Source organism: Electrophorus electricus, chromosome 25 (genome assembly GCF_041902795.1).
Source record: "Electrophorus electricus isolate QZ-2024a chromosome 25, ASM4190279v1, whole genome shotgun sequence".
Lineage (NCBI taxonomy): Eukaryota > Metazoa > Chordata > Actinopteri > Gymnotiformes > Gymnotidae > Electrophorus > Electrophorus electricus.
This window is the reverse complement of record NC_137521.1, coordinates 10,418,859-10,433,917: the sequence shown is the minus strand read 5'-3', so window position 1 is coordinate 10,433,917 and position 15,059 is coordinate 10,418,859. Positions and strand designations below refer to the sequence as shown.

Below are 15,059 nucleotides of genomic sequence, written 5' to 3'. Positions count from 1 at the left end.
GTGCACATTCCACTCCAATCTGTCATTCTTTACTGATAAATGGAGACTAAAGTTTGGCACCTTTGCTAGGTCGACTGTCATTGCGGGCGTAGCTTTCGTTTTTCCTGGGGATGTTTTTATGGGTTCTTTTTATTGTACCCTTTATTACAGCAGTGTGCCTCTGATGCTTGGCAAGCCCCATGTTCCGAATACACCCACCTCAGCACAGCCTTCATCTCACTTTAACTACAGCTGCACAGGCAGGGGATTGTCTTCATCGACCAATCCACCAATCTACCAATATAATAGCCTCGCAGAACTTTGTATTTATGGATAATGCAAGCATTTTGCAGGCAGTTCTCCATTTCCTCTGCCACTGACCTGGTGTTACAACTCCTCCTCCCAACCTTTTTCGCAGTTAGAACATAATGTATCAATAAGCAGAAAAAGTTCCTATGAGTACAGACAGGAAGTCACCCTGAATGCCCTTTGCTTCCTCGAGTGCCCGTAAAGGAAGTTAGGCTGTTTGACATAGTACAGAACATAACTTATCCATGTCCTAGGACATTATGCAATTGTTGTGATTTCATCACTCCCTGCTCAAATACCCATATGCAGAACTTTCTCATCTTAAGCAATGCATACCACATGACCGAGAGCCAAATCAAAAGATGATCTTTTCTGAATGAAGAGCATTACAGCACTTTGTCCAATCGGCTGCTTAATGTTTCCACACCACAGAGCAACACAAAGCGGCCTAGTGCTCATGAATTCCTGACTTGGAGAGAAACCGAAACATTTGGGTTGTCCTGAAAGAATATAGACATATGTCATGTAAAATTTGTTTTAAGGGGTAACCCATGAAGAGGGAGTGAAATGTTTGTGTGTGTGTGTGTGTGTGTGTGTGTGTGTGTGTGTGTGTGTGCGTGTAGAGAAAGGGAAGCTGAAGCAAGTGCTCACATGTTTGTTTTAGACGCATCATACAGAGGGGAATGAGGAAGTGATGCTTGGCTTTACGGGAAATCAGGAGTAGGAGGGGCTGATGAGAGTCTTGGGACAGGTGTGTGTGCAGCTCAGTGCTCCGCTTATAGACTCACTGTGCCATTCTGGACGCAGGTGCCTGTTTTAGGAAGAGTATGCTGATTAGATGCATGAAACAATGCCTTGCAGAACAACTACGGTTTGGATTTTTTTGTTTGTTTATTTTTATGTTATTTCTAGGAAAGCCTATTTCTGGGTCATTCCACACATGTGTCATTCCACACATGCACAAAAACACACACATTTCTTTTGCCTCGAAATTCAGTGCTGAACATTAACAGTAAAACCTCCGGGGCGGAATGGTTCCAGTGCTGGTGATATTTCCCTGCCCCGTGTAGATTACTGGTCGTTATCGTCATCTCCTTTCTGCTGTCTGTTGAAGTCCCATGGGAACGAGCTCGCTGGGAGTTCTCAAGTCATTCAAGCAGCAGTGACTAACCCCGCTGGGATGGGAGGTGGGCAGAGCCTTTTCCGAGGCTCATCGGCCATCCAAACTTGACTGCTGCAGCCCGGCTGTTTACCGAGGGCTGAATCACGAGGATTTGTCCACAGTGTTGTGTTTGCAGTGGCAGGTCGGGATGTTGGCTCACACCGCCTCTCCCCAAGAGCCCACGGGCTGCCCCTCCTCGCCTCCATGCTGCCTCTGTCCCTCAGTGAGACGGACGTGACCTTTAAGGCTTTGCGGGTGAGGGGAATCTGATTTGGGATCAGTGGTGGTAGTAGTTTTACTGTTTCTCTGATGAGTGAAAGTGTGATGACCTTTTGTCCTAAGGCCTGATCCGAGGTCAGCCTTCGAGAGCCCGATTGCCGTTGAGAGATGGAGCATCGACCTTTAAGCTTAGCAGCTGAGTGGAGTCTGTGTGGCTCACAGCTGAGAGCAGAGCGAGTGAGTCACAGGGTATGGAATGCTGGGAGCAGGGGGGAAGGGAGAAGGGTGAGTATGGAATGCTGGGAGCTGAGTGATTACTGAAGGAAGAGCGCGAGCAGGTAGAGACAGAGAGAGATCCCAGGTCATCCACAGAAACGCATTCCATTCCTCTCAGTGTCAGGCAGCCCTGGAGACTGCACAAGAACAGCCTGGAAGCTATTGGTGAGATCTTTCTCACAGTGTGTTTCACATTCACATACTCGCTCTCACACACACACACACACACACACACACACACACACACACACACACACACACACACACACACACACACTCATACTTAAACAGACAAAGCTTCCCTTCAAGTTCTAGCGATAGCCAAAGAAGTAGATTATCTGCTCAGTGTTCAAGTGAAAACAGGGCCGCTTGTTGCAGTGTACAGAGAAAAGGTGAATGTCGACACACAGCCAAATGTTTCAGGCACACAGACATGAATGGCACCAGTTCAGTCAGTGTGAGAGTGTCAACATGAAGAACATATGCTTTATCGTCATGGCAAATGTGACAGCAGAAGCCATGCTATAAACTCTCTCTCTCTCTCACACACACACACACACACACACACACACACACACACACACACACACACACACACACACACCCACACACACACACACCCACACACAGAGTTCTGTTGGGCTTTGGGGTCTATTGACCTTGTCAGGAATATGGAGCTCTGCAAGTGTGCTCAGACAGACAGTAAAGCTCACTGGGACTAATTACACAGGTGTTCCATGTGCCAAAGCAACACTGCCACACCTGTGCGTGCGCGCATGTGTGTGTGTGTGTGTGTGTGTGTGTGTGTGTGTGTGTGTGTGTGTGTGTGTGTGTGTGTGTGTGTGTGCGTGTGTGTGTCACTAAGTGCATTGCTTCGACTCCAAGGTAACGATATGAACGTATCTGAACGTGTTACGCTGTCATTCCGTTTAAGGTAAAGGGGAATATGTTTCAAAAACAAGTCAATAATTGTTTTCAAATTAATCAAATAACCGTAGCGTTATGATACATAATGTTGGAATGTATGTTGTTATTATGCTGTTTAGCGTGTGTGTGTGTGTGAGTGAAAATATCTTACCATGCAATGTCGCCTAATACTGAGCCATTACATTGGAATTAGAAGTCACACATAAAAAAAACCTGCAAGTATGTGCACGTATGTTCTTATGTGCATACGTGTGCATATGCGTGCACGTATGTTCTAATGCACATATGTGTGCATGTGTGTGGGAAGACTGCGATATTGCGCAACCTGTGCTGCTCTTCATTCCTCCTCAGATGGAGATTCTCGCTGCGGGGTCCCACGTGAGCCCGGGGAACGGGTGGCGGCGGAACCCCAGCCGAGCCGCGCGCCACACCAAGCATGCACCTCTCACCTCACGCACCGCCCTCAGCGCCACACCAGGAATGTCAACCGTGCTAATTAGCTATTCGAAAAATATGCGCGGCAAGGGCAAAAAAATTATTAATTAAAAAAAGTTAATTTTATTAATTTTAAAAGTGAATATATATATATATATATATATATATATATATATATATATATATATATATATATATATATATATATATATATATATATATATATATATATATATATATATATATATATATATATATATATATACACCCCCCCCCAATTTCATTACATTTTTTGAGGGGGGAGGGTGCGAACGTACAACGCTGTCGACTCCTCCTCTGGGTGAGGCTGAATAACACGCATGTAGTTAATGACGAAAAACTATACACGACATAGTTTTGTCAGTGATTAGACCTCAAAGTTATATTGTCCAGCTGCTTTAGACTAAAGTTTGTTCTGGTAATTAGCACAGGGAACACCATGTCCCTGCAGGTGTACATCTGACACGGCCCATCTTGCCATGCGTACACCTCGCTTTTGTATGAGAAACTCCACTATGACCACACAGAGCCACACGGGTTTGTAAAGAGATGAGTAAGAGAACTGAACATGCTGTACTGGTGAGCGTTTCTCCTGAGCCATCTCCCGCTCTGTGTTACATTATGTAACAGTAATGATTCAGCATTAACAAGATGTTTCTCAATAGCTGGAGAGGACCTGTCATGGCACTCGGCCATACGAAACCTCCACAGCTATTTGACTCTCATTTCAAAACCAGTTTGCATGACAGGCTCAACCTGTCTACAAGGGAGCTTGTTCCCACATCAACACCTATTACTCCCCCCCCCAAAAAAAGAATGGCACTCAGGATTAGGAGCTATGAATTTACGCTTTTGCAAGAACCTGGTGTTTATACAGAAACTATGACAGAAATGTAACCATTCTGTGAAGGAAAAATATATTTGACACAATTATTGGGATCACTGCATTTAGTACTTTGTGCATTTTAGTCCTGCCTGGAGATGCAACCATGAGCTAGTCTTAGCTTCCTGGGAAAAGTTTTCAGATTTGGATCTTAAATCTGATATTTCATGAACTCCATTATGTTGGGTATCATGTATCAGGGCCTTTGGAAGAAAACTCCGGGCACTTGCATTTGTGGTTTAACGACAACAGAGACATTTTTCTGGCAATTCTTCCAAATACTTTGTTGACATGGAGAAGGTGGTTAATTGTAAAAGACTTGGCGTCCCCGGGTGCCCCAGGTGATTCTCGAAAAGTCAATCCTTCTCACCTTTAGATAGTACAACTACTCAAAGTGCACATGTATTCTTTTCTAGGCAGATCCAACAGAGATCCAGTTATTTGAAACGTGTTATTTATTGCCATAAGAGCAGAAAACTGTATGTTTCAATTGTGTAATTGTGTAAAGCAATTGCTATAGCTATTGTTTTATTTATGAAGCCATGCAATTTTTTTTTTCTCCATGCAGCCCACTGTATAAATATATTTGCAATTCTAATGAAAATACAGCCAGGAGCAAGCAACCAACCAAGCAAACAAAAAACAAACAAACAAATAAACAAAGACAACAACAGTATTCAGTAAACTGCGAACGAGAGACCAAACAGAAGAGAAAAAGAAAGTGGTGAACCTGGTGGTCAGGGCTTCTCTCTGCCAACCACTCCTGTGCATGCACACCTCAGGCTCCGCTCCAGGAAGTGAGCTCGAGGCCTGCAGGTGCTAACATGTCCCTGCTGCCCGCCCTCCCAAAATCCTTGAACTTTCCGCAAGATCCTAAACACTTAGTCTTTGTGACAGGATCCAGCCATCGATATTAAAAACATAACAGGTGGATGGAAAATGAACCGACAGCTTTGCTGTTTATTTAAATGGCAACTGCCTCATACGTGAAATTTAGTACGATAATATGTACATGACTTCTTAAGGCTCCTTGAGCTGATGATAAAAACAGTGGAATTGAAGCGTTGCTGACTTCCATAAGTGACAGCCTTTGAATATTATATGTAAAACATATTATTTCACATAGTTAAGACTGTCTGCTTTACACAATGAAACTGCACTGTATCTGTAATGTGACACACCTTAAAAAGACATTCTGCTGACCCTGTTACATGGAAACCATTGCTTAGTTTTCCTGGAGCCCTGATTGTGATTAATGTCTATAAGTACTCAAGACTGAGCTGAGCAGTCAAGACATTAGTGTGGCCTTCAACAGCATTACAGATCTTAGCATTAATGGGACACTCAAAATGACTAACATTGCTATTACATTGCTAATAATGAGCACAATTCATGCAAATGAGCATCATGCAAATATGATTGTGTGAATTGGTCCACATTTGATGTCTCTCATTTTTAGCCAAATTTAGAATTCTTGGAGAACACTCTCTGGAACTAGAAGCAGTGTGGTGTAAAACCAGAGGTCAGGTCACCATGCTCCATGCTGAGATCACTCTGCCCAAGAGAGGTCATCGATAAGGTCAGAGATAAGGTCAGAGTTAAGGTCAGAGATAAGGCACTTCAGTGTGTGCTCAGTTTTAGCAGATATAAACAGACAGAGTGCTCCCCACAGATCTTGTCTTTCAGCAAGATGATGAGTTTGTAAAGGCTTTCATAAAAACCTTTATCAATATTTATCAGGTTACTTTATACTGTCTTCACATCACATGTGCCTCAGTAAAACATGTATGTGCTCTAATTATAAATCCATAGAAAGTGACATTCATTACTGCTTAAAGAGATTTCTGACGCAGCCTCAGAGGTCTGGACTTCTGTGCTATAGTCAGTGGAGGGTTATATATAAACCTCCACCAAGATAAACAAATAGAATTAAACTTAACCAAAGCCAGGTAACTAAACTAGAGTTGTGGTTATGATCCAGCCCTTTAAAGGCTTTAATCAGGTCATCAGAGGCTGCAGAGGTCTTGATTACCTGTCAAAGGTGTACTGGCAGTGAGTAAATCTGTAGGTTGGCTGGAGTTCCCTGAGATCAGACCTGAGCAGCTCTGCTTTTCAACTGGAAGATAAATGTCATTATCACCAAGAAAGATAAAAACACAGGCCCAGTACGCCACCAATAGCTGGATGAATCTCCTCTCTGTCCTGCTTTCACCACTAAAGCTACATTTAAAGCAGGACATTGTATAAACATCACATTGCTATATATACAGTTATGTGCAAAATAATAGCAGTCTATGTATTTAATTACTCATTTGGCAGAAAAGATAATACAACATGGAAAAAAATTAATGACTAGGTGTAGCCGAGTAATGGCAACCAGCAGAATCAACAATCATGACATGCATGCTGCTAATTGGGTGTAATTGACTCATTTAATGAAAGGGGCGTGTTCAAATTAATAGCAGTGTGGAGTTCAATTAGTGAGGTCATTCATTCTATGAAGAAACAGGTGTCAATTATGGCCCTTATTTAAAGAAGGAGGGCAGCAAATGTTGTATCTGCTGGTTTTAGCCCTTGCTCAGTGAGTAAAATGGGTCATTCCAGACATTGTACCGAAGGAGAAAGAACTTTGATCAAGAAGTTGATTGGAGAGGGGAAAGCATATAAAGAAGTGCAGAAAATAATTGGCTGCTCAGCTAAAATGATCTCATATGCTTTAAAATGGCAAACAAAACCCAAAACACGTGGTAGGAAAAGAAATACCATCTGCGTAGATCATAGAATAACAAGAATGGCAAAGAAGCATCCAATGATCAGCTCCAGGGAAATCAAAGATGATCTTCAGTTACCTGTGAGTACTGCAACAATCAGAACACGCCTAATGGAAGCCAAACTATTTTGAAGAAACCCTCATAAAGTAGCACTGCTGAAAAAAAAAAGACATGTTGAAAAGGTTAGTTTGCCAAAGAACACATTGACTGGCCTAAAGAGAAGTGGTGCAACATTCTATGGACAGATGAGAGCAATATTGTTCTAATTGGGCCTAAAGGCCACAGACAGTCTGTAAGACGACCCATAAACACTGAATTCAAGCCACAGTATACTGTGAAGACTGTAAAACATGGAGGTGCAAGCATAATGGTTTGGGGATGTTTCTCATACTTTGGAGTCTGACCCATTTATTGCATACCAAGCACCATAGACCAGTTTGAATATATCAAAATACTGGAAGAGGTCATGTTGCCTTATGCTGAAGAAATGCCCTTGAAATGGGTGTTTCAGCAGGACAACGACCCCAAACACACCAGCAAGCGGGCAACATCCGGGTTCCAGACCAAGATTGATGTTATGAAGTGGCCAGCCCAATCCCCAGACCTCAATCCGATTGAGAATTTGTGGAGTGACATCAAAAATGCTGTTTTTGATGCAAAACCCAAGAATGCAGAAGAGTTGTGGAATGTAGTCCAGATGTTAGTTGACTCTATGCCACACAGATGTAAAGTCATTATCAGAAATAAAGGTTATACAACTAATTAGTTCAGTGATCAACAGAAAAGCTAAATCTGTAAACAACTTTGTTTATACTGTAAATATTCGAGTTTGTAAATGAAAATGAAGACACTATTTTTTTACCAGCCCATTTTTTTTTTTCTTCATTTTCAGTTTAAAAAATTATATTACATTCATGTTTTCATTTGGAATTGAATGTGAAGTGCTCCCAGTGCCTTTGTGTATATGGAAATAAATGCTATTATGAGGATTGATCTTTTGTTTTAAACACATTATTTTGCACATAACTGTATACACACACAGTATGTGTATGTATAAAAATATAAACATGGGAGTACAGCTGTAGTAGACCATTTATCTATAATGGACTACTAGTTTTAAATGGAGTAATAACACATTCACACATCACTCATACCTGCTTGAGGCCCTGATACAAGACCCACTATGGCCAATGTGGTTGTTGCAAGAAGAATGAGCCAACTCCCAAATAATATCCACTCAGTAGTGGTCATGTGGTCCAGGAGTAACCGGATGACCAGGGCAGAAGGTGGCTAATGAAGAAAGCAAGGTGACAGATGGACTAATCCGAAAGTCTATGGTGCACCTGTTAGGTGCAACTCATAACCGTGCAAGCAAACATAGGAGAGGGCCATTTCTCATGAAGTGGTGGTGCACTGAATCAATGGGGCCATAAATGCATCAGGGCAAACAATTAATCATTTATCTTTAATTAGATTAGCGATTTACAGCTAACAGTTGAATAAAATAAGTTAACGCGAGGCAAAATTTAATGTTTAAAAAAATATTTATTGAAACTGTGTAAAAAAATAACTTCCTAACATAATTTACAGCTGCTAAATCAAAACAAACCAAGCTGCAACTAGGAACCCAAATCATCATGTACACAAGTGTCTGTCCCTGTACATGACTCTGGTTCAACAACGCACAGCAGACAGTATAGCTTTTAGCCATTTGCTAGGGGATTTTCCAATGAGAAAAAAAAAAAAAAAAAAAAAAGTTAAACAGTGTATCAGTAGACTCTTCGGTCCTCCATGCATTGAAAAAAATGGAAGTCCTTAGAAAGACTATATACACACACGGACACATTTGCTCAAAAAGGCTTTAAATATGGTAAAAATATATTTAAATAGGTTGTGGGCCCTTCAACGTGGAATGAGTGTTGAACAAAACGTGTTCTCTATAAATAAATAAATAATTCCACCTAGATCTTGTTTCAAGACATTCAAATAAATATTATATACACAGGCCTTGTCTCGGAATTTAGAGTCATAAGACGAATACTACGTATTTACAGTATTAACAATCCAAGGGAAAAAAGTAGTAATTTCATGTTGTAGTTGCATTGCCATGTGCATCTGTGACAATGAATGGTAGCTGTGTTGAGGGTAACTGAGTTAGTAATATTGAGAGAGAGAGAGAGAGAGAGAGAGAGAGAGAGAGAGAGAGAGAGAGAGAGAGAGAGAGAGAGAGAGAAAGAACATTCTGCACATGTATTCTGAGGTCATATTTTGTTACTCTCTGCAGTACAGGGGTAAGACCCACAGCACACAGGTGAGATGGAAGCAAGAGAAATGACATCTGGTTAAGGAGCAGAGTGGTTCAGTGGCTATTACTCAATTCAAGTATATTTGCAAAACTCCCACACAAGGCACTAGACAGCTCCTGTTCCCCACCTGCAGCAGACACCTGCCCTTAGTGTGTTCAGTGGCATGCATTTGCTCTTCAGTCACACAAACTGCTTCAAGTTTGCAGAGGTCGCTGCCTGCAAGCAGGCCACCCCAGTTCTGCACCCAACCCAGTCGGACCCGGTCCAGGGTGGGACAAAACTCCAGAAAAGGGAACATCCCTTCCCCGAGGAGCCCTTACAGCTTAAGGTCGGCTGCTCCACCCATAAACAGCTGCCATGCTTAAAAAATAAAAATAAAAAATAAAAAACAAAACATTTCACATTTTGTTTCCTGCACGGCTCAGTTAGGGCGTGGCCAGAGTAGTGTGTGGTCTATGGGCGTGGTCAGCTGGCGACAGTCATTTGCACACCGTCACAGCGGAGAAGGAGGTTGACTCTTGGGCGAGGCAGTGCAGTCGGATCTCCGCGCCATCCGCAGGTGCCGCTGGGCTCTGCATCCACGGGTGGTTGATGATGTCTTCGAAAGACGGTCTGTCGGCAGGCCGCAGAGACAGGCAGCACTTAATGAGCTGCTGGCATTCTGTGAATGAACAGAAGAAAACAGGTTGAAGTGGCTGAAACTGCTGCGTTTTAACAAGTTGTTAACTGATAATCTGCTGAGGACAGAGGCTGGTTCAAAGGGCTCACCCGTCGAGATTCTGCGCCTGAAGAGCACTTGGCCCCGGACAATCTCTTCATCCTGCTCAAAGGGAATGTCTCCGCAAACCATGTCATACAGAAGAATGCCCAGGGACCACACGGTGGCCGACCTCCCGTGGTAACGGTGGTACTTGATCCACTCTGGAGGACTGTATACACGTGTACCTACACAGAAGAGCAAAATTGGGGGCGGGTTAATTTTTCATCATAATTAGCAACAACACACCGTTATATAAGCAATCATGTGACGCTTGTGTGTAAATAGTTTGATTTAAAAGGATATAACCCAATAATAGGAAAAGGGTGGGGCGGGAGGAGCTATGCAGCAATGTTTACAAAATATTATACACCACAATAATTCAAGATAATCCGCAGTCAAGTGCGCAAGAGCGTGACGGTGGGTGTGCGCGTGTGGCAAGACTGGTTGCCATGTGACTTGTGTTTACAAACTTTGAGTTGTAGCGATTTCGCGCGTCACCAAAGGGGGGCGCAAGAAACGACAACAAAGCCCCCCAGAACACCTCCCAGCCGAGCGACGCGCCCATCCACATACAAACACTGGCGTGTTGAATGTCTACATTTCCGAAGTTTTTTACATGAAAAAAAAAAATCTGCACGTCACGTAGTGTGGCCTGAAAACTAAGCGACTGCAAGTTCTTTCCACGCAAACGCCTAATGAAGGGCTTTTTTAAAACCGCGATTCCACATCCTCAAGCTTGCGTTTTCCACATTTTCCAAACCTGAAGGTCAAATGTGCAGCGGATTACCGACATGTCCTCCAACCACGCACCCATAACGCAGTAATGACGCACACTACCCCGTGATCGTTAATAAACTGCCCGAGTACATGTGCGCTGCAGAAACACCGTCAAAATCTCTCACCGTCAAAATCGGTGTACACCGTGTCCTTCAGCAGGGCGCCTGAGCCGAAGTCGATCAGCTTCAGCTCGCCATTCCGGAGATCAATGAGGATGTTCTCATCTTTGATATCTCGATGGACCACACCGCTGCTGTGGCAGTGCCGTACCGCTTCGAGAACCTGGCGGAAAAAGTTCTTGGCAAGCTCCTCCGGCAGGGCACCCTTCTCCGTGATGAAGTCAAAGAGATCTTTCACGGTCTCCGGTCTCTCCATGACGATGATGAAACTGTCAGGTCTGTCGTACCAGTCGAGCATCTTTATCACGCCACGGAATCCCGTCCCGACTTTCTTCAGGAGGACAATTTCCATGGGGACACGGGCGCCATTGGGCTGAAAACGACAAGAGCCACGACAAAAATGAGCTGAAGTCGCTCTATTCCATGGTCGCATTTAGCTTTATAGGAATAAATGAATAAAAGGAATAAAAGGCCCGGGAATATTATTTCTTACCAATTCCCCCCATTCGGTAACGCGGTCCTTCGCCACATGTTTGATAGCGACCTGAAACAGTAAACAAGCAGACATCAATAACAATCCGAGGCCAAAGTTAAAGTCTCAAAACTGTAACGTCGATACACGATCATCAAAAATCACAATAGGGAATTAATCTCTAGCATATGACCGGTATGGAGGAAAAAAAAACACTAAAGGAAAACCTACCGGCGCGCCATCTGATATCCGCAAGCCAGCGTAGACTGTCCCGAAGCCGCCACTTCCCAACACAGAGCCGACCTGGTAAACCTTCTCGAAAGGCTCCTTCTCTTTTACTGCAATTACAAACAGACAAGCATAAGCATTACCTAGAACACATCGGACAAGCATTAAACATACAGAAATGCAGTCTATGAGAACAAGAGACCCAGCCGGTTTTCCAGCCGACGTGGTCGTTAGCCATTATCCGCAGTGATCCCACGCCACACCACGCCACGCCGACGGGAAAGCGCAGCTAAACGTCCTCTAACCTGGATGGACTTGAAGCTGGATCTTCGCCGGCATATCCACGGCAGAAATGTGGGCAAAGGTGTTCAATTTGGAGAGAAGCATTTTTAATCCGGAATTTTACGGACGATTCACAAGTATTCCCAAATCGTGATCTGAATTCCCCCGTGGAGTGTGGAAGCCGCTAGGAATCCACGTTGTCGAGCAAGGACGAAAGAAGGCAACACAAAACCCTTCTCATCGAGGACAGCTTCGACTTTGGTGTAACTCTGAAAGTCTTTCACGTCGAAGGACCAAAAAAATACAACCAAATTTAGTATAAAAATAAACAGTTGACGCGTAATTAGCGTTAGAGAGAAATAAAGCTTTATCTTCTGCGTGCTGACAACACAGAAACCGGCTTACTAAGGCGTAAAGGCGGGGCAGTGTGGAATATATACCCATAGTAACGGGAGGAGCCCAACGGCACGCTGCGGCCCGCCCACCGAGACAACTGACCAATAGCTAAAAAGCTTAGCTTTGAACACAGACGTCAATCAAATATGAAAATAAAGGGATGCGTACCTTGGCTAGACTACGTGGCGGGAATCAAAACGCGCCAAATATTCACCCTTTGAGGGAGCTGTAAAACCGGCATGGGAGCCGTAGGAGTTTTGCATTTGACACCAAAACGTCGCGCCCTTATTAACAAAAAAAGCTATTTTAAAAAAAAAATTCGTTGCCTAAATGATTTTTTTCAGATTATACTTTTCGTACTCACGGTTATTTTAACCGTAGATTCAAACCATTTCACTACGAGTTATACTGGGTATGACTATGTATGTGATAAATAAACCAAACTTTAACATAGTAACTAGATTTTTGCTTTCATCTTTTTTTTGCTCGCAATAAAAAGGGTTTTGATGTTATTTTGTATCTTGCTAAATTATTCTCATTTTCAAATAGCATTTACGTTACATCAAACATCAGACTATGTAGACTATCTGTAGGCTGGTCAAAGTGCAAAACATGGAGTTGCAACATTTGGGTTAAAAGCCCGAGCCAGCGCATGCTCTCTCTCTCTCATTGCTCTGCTCAACACACGAAACGTCGTTATTAGTTGCCTTGACGGCACTGTTGTTTTTTGTTTTGGGCTGATGGGGAGGGGGAGATCTACAAAATAAAACCGTATTAATCTAAAATTAGTGCTCTGAAAGTTTCTTTCCTATTGGCGGGCCGTGGGTTTTTATTTAGATAGGGAACAATGGTGGTCACGCCACCAAAGCGTTGAGGAAAATGGCGCATACCAGGCATTCTTTCAGATTGGGTGGCCGTGTTCAGACTCAGTAGCAGGATGTGGGAAACTCGAGATAAAAAGACACCCATTTACCCCCCAGCCCCCACCTCACGCTTGTTCTTTCCCGCGCATATTATTGTTTGAATAGTAAATGCACTCACTGCCCTCTCCACCCCAACCCCCCAAATGGAGTAGACCATTCTTTTCTTAAAATAAAGTTCACTTCGATTTTCTTACACTCTGCTCCAGTATCACAACTGTAGCGAAGCTTGTTTCTTTCTCTTTAGAATCCGCCCGCCTCGAAATGCCAACAGCCCGAGTCAGATAAACGACGGAATGATTCACAAGCAGGGCATCGCAGTGCTGAGTAATGGTCCGTTTTGGGACTCAGTATCCTGTTTTTGTTCAATATGGCTGAAGTGACTCATTCTCTGTTGTGATGTTCGAGGACAGACCCCCCCCCCCCCCAAACACACACACAAACACGCGTACTCTCTAGCTCTTTTTCATACAAACACGTGCATGGCCTCCAATGGAGAGGTAGGCTGCTGTATTGAACTATGTTCTTCAGTGCAGGGAAACACTGGGCTATAGTTAAACAAGCCAGCCTACTAGTTTGTTTTTATTTTCTTTGTATGCTTTCTATTGAACTTAAATAGATTTTTTCCCCCGGCACATAAATAAATAAATAGATAGATAGATAGATAGATAGATAAATAAATAAATAAATAAATAAATAAGAGAAAAGAAAAATGCAATGAGCAGGTTTATGCTCAAAAGTGTGTGCAGGCTACGTTACAACTTGATGGACTCCTCTCACCCGCCTGCACAGACAGCCTGGCAGGAATAAACCCGAAGGCCTCTGAAATGGAGAAGCATGAGGGTCTCATATAATGAAGAGGAGGTGAGTATGACAGCACCTCCAAGGCTGGGAGATTTGTGGGTGCATGTTCAGCATGGAGAGAGAGGGAGAGAGAGAGAGAGAATGACAGCTACACATTGCCTTGACACATCTGCCAAGTAGCGTTATCTCCTATCCATGTTTCTCAAAGGATAATGACACTTCATCTCCCTATTAGTAACTCTGACCACACACACACAGACACACACACACAGTTCACTGCCAGGAACGTCTCAGTCACATGCGGTCAGAGTCACCCAGTCACAGGCATGCTGCTCTCACTTCAGAACAGCTCTAACCTTTGCTCCTGATCACATATTCCCTTTCCACTTGTAATAGATGACTTATATAACATTGCCATATGTGAGTCTCATGATTCTGCAGTGGTCTTTTATGATATAGTACTGAACTACATATTTTATTAGCTCAATATGTTATAGTTTATTAGACCATTTTGTACTGATATGAGGTCAACACAGTGGTCAGGTTTTTTTTTTTTTTTAGCTTTGTTCAGAAATAGTAATCACCTTTCCCAGCATTGACCTTAAATGAGAAGCCTTGACCTCTCACACAGCAGAGCTCAAGGGGAACGGTCTGTTCTGACAGCCCGCGGTGGCTACGCCCACAGTAGACCCCCCTCTAACCCCCTAACCCCCATTTTACCATCTGAGGAAGACAATTACAGGCAGGTGTGACCCAACTGCATTTACAGTAGATTGCTTCACTACTTGACCGTCAGTCAAGAGTGAGGGCCAACCATCTCCTCAGCTGTGAGTGCTTATTTTTTTTAAACAGGTGGTAAAGAGAGCACAGAGACCTGTTTTCTCTTTCTTGAGAGCAGAGCACACTGACCCAGCATTCTCCAACGAGCACTATACAAACCCTTGGTGTGATTGTGGGGAAGTCTCTAGAATGTTCTCTCCCATTCGCAATGGGAT

The 15,059-nt window shown here is 43.3% G+C and overlaps 1 protein-coding gene across 1 annotated transcript; it reads right to left on the bottom strand.

Annotated features, from left to right (window-relative positions):
• Positions 1–8,722: 8,722 nt before the first annotated feature.
• On the bottom strand, positions 8,723–12,350 carry pim1 (Pim-1 proto-oncogene, serine/threonine kinase). Its single transcript, XM_027010006.3, has 6 exons — positions 11,968–12,350; positions 11,666–11,772; positions 11,456–11,506; positions 10,969–11,335; positions 10,075–10,251; positions 8,723–9,967 (listed from the first exon to the last, which is right to left on the bottom strand). Exons 1-6 carry the CDS (start codon positions 12,047–12,049, stop codon positions 9,786–9,788), a joined length of 966 nt encoding a protein of 321 aa, XP_026865807.1. The 5' UTR covers positions 12,050–12,350; the 3' UTR covers positions 8,723–9,785.
• Positions 12,351–15,059: the final 2,709 nt, after the last annotated feature.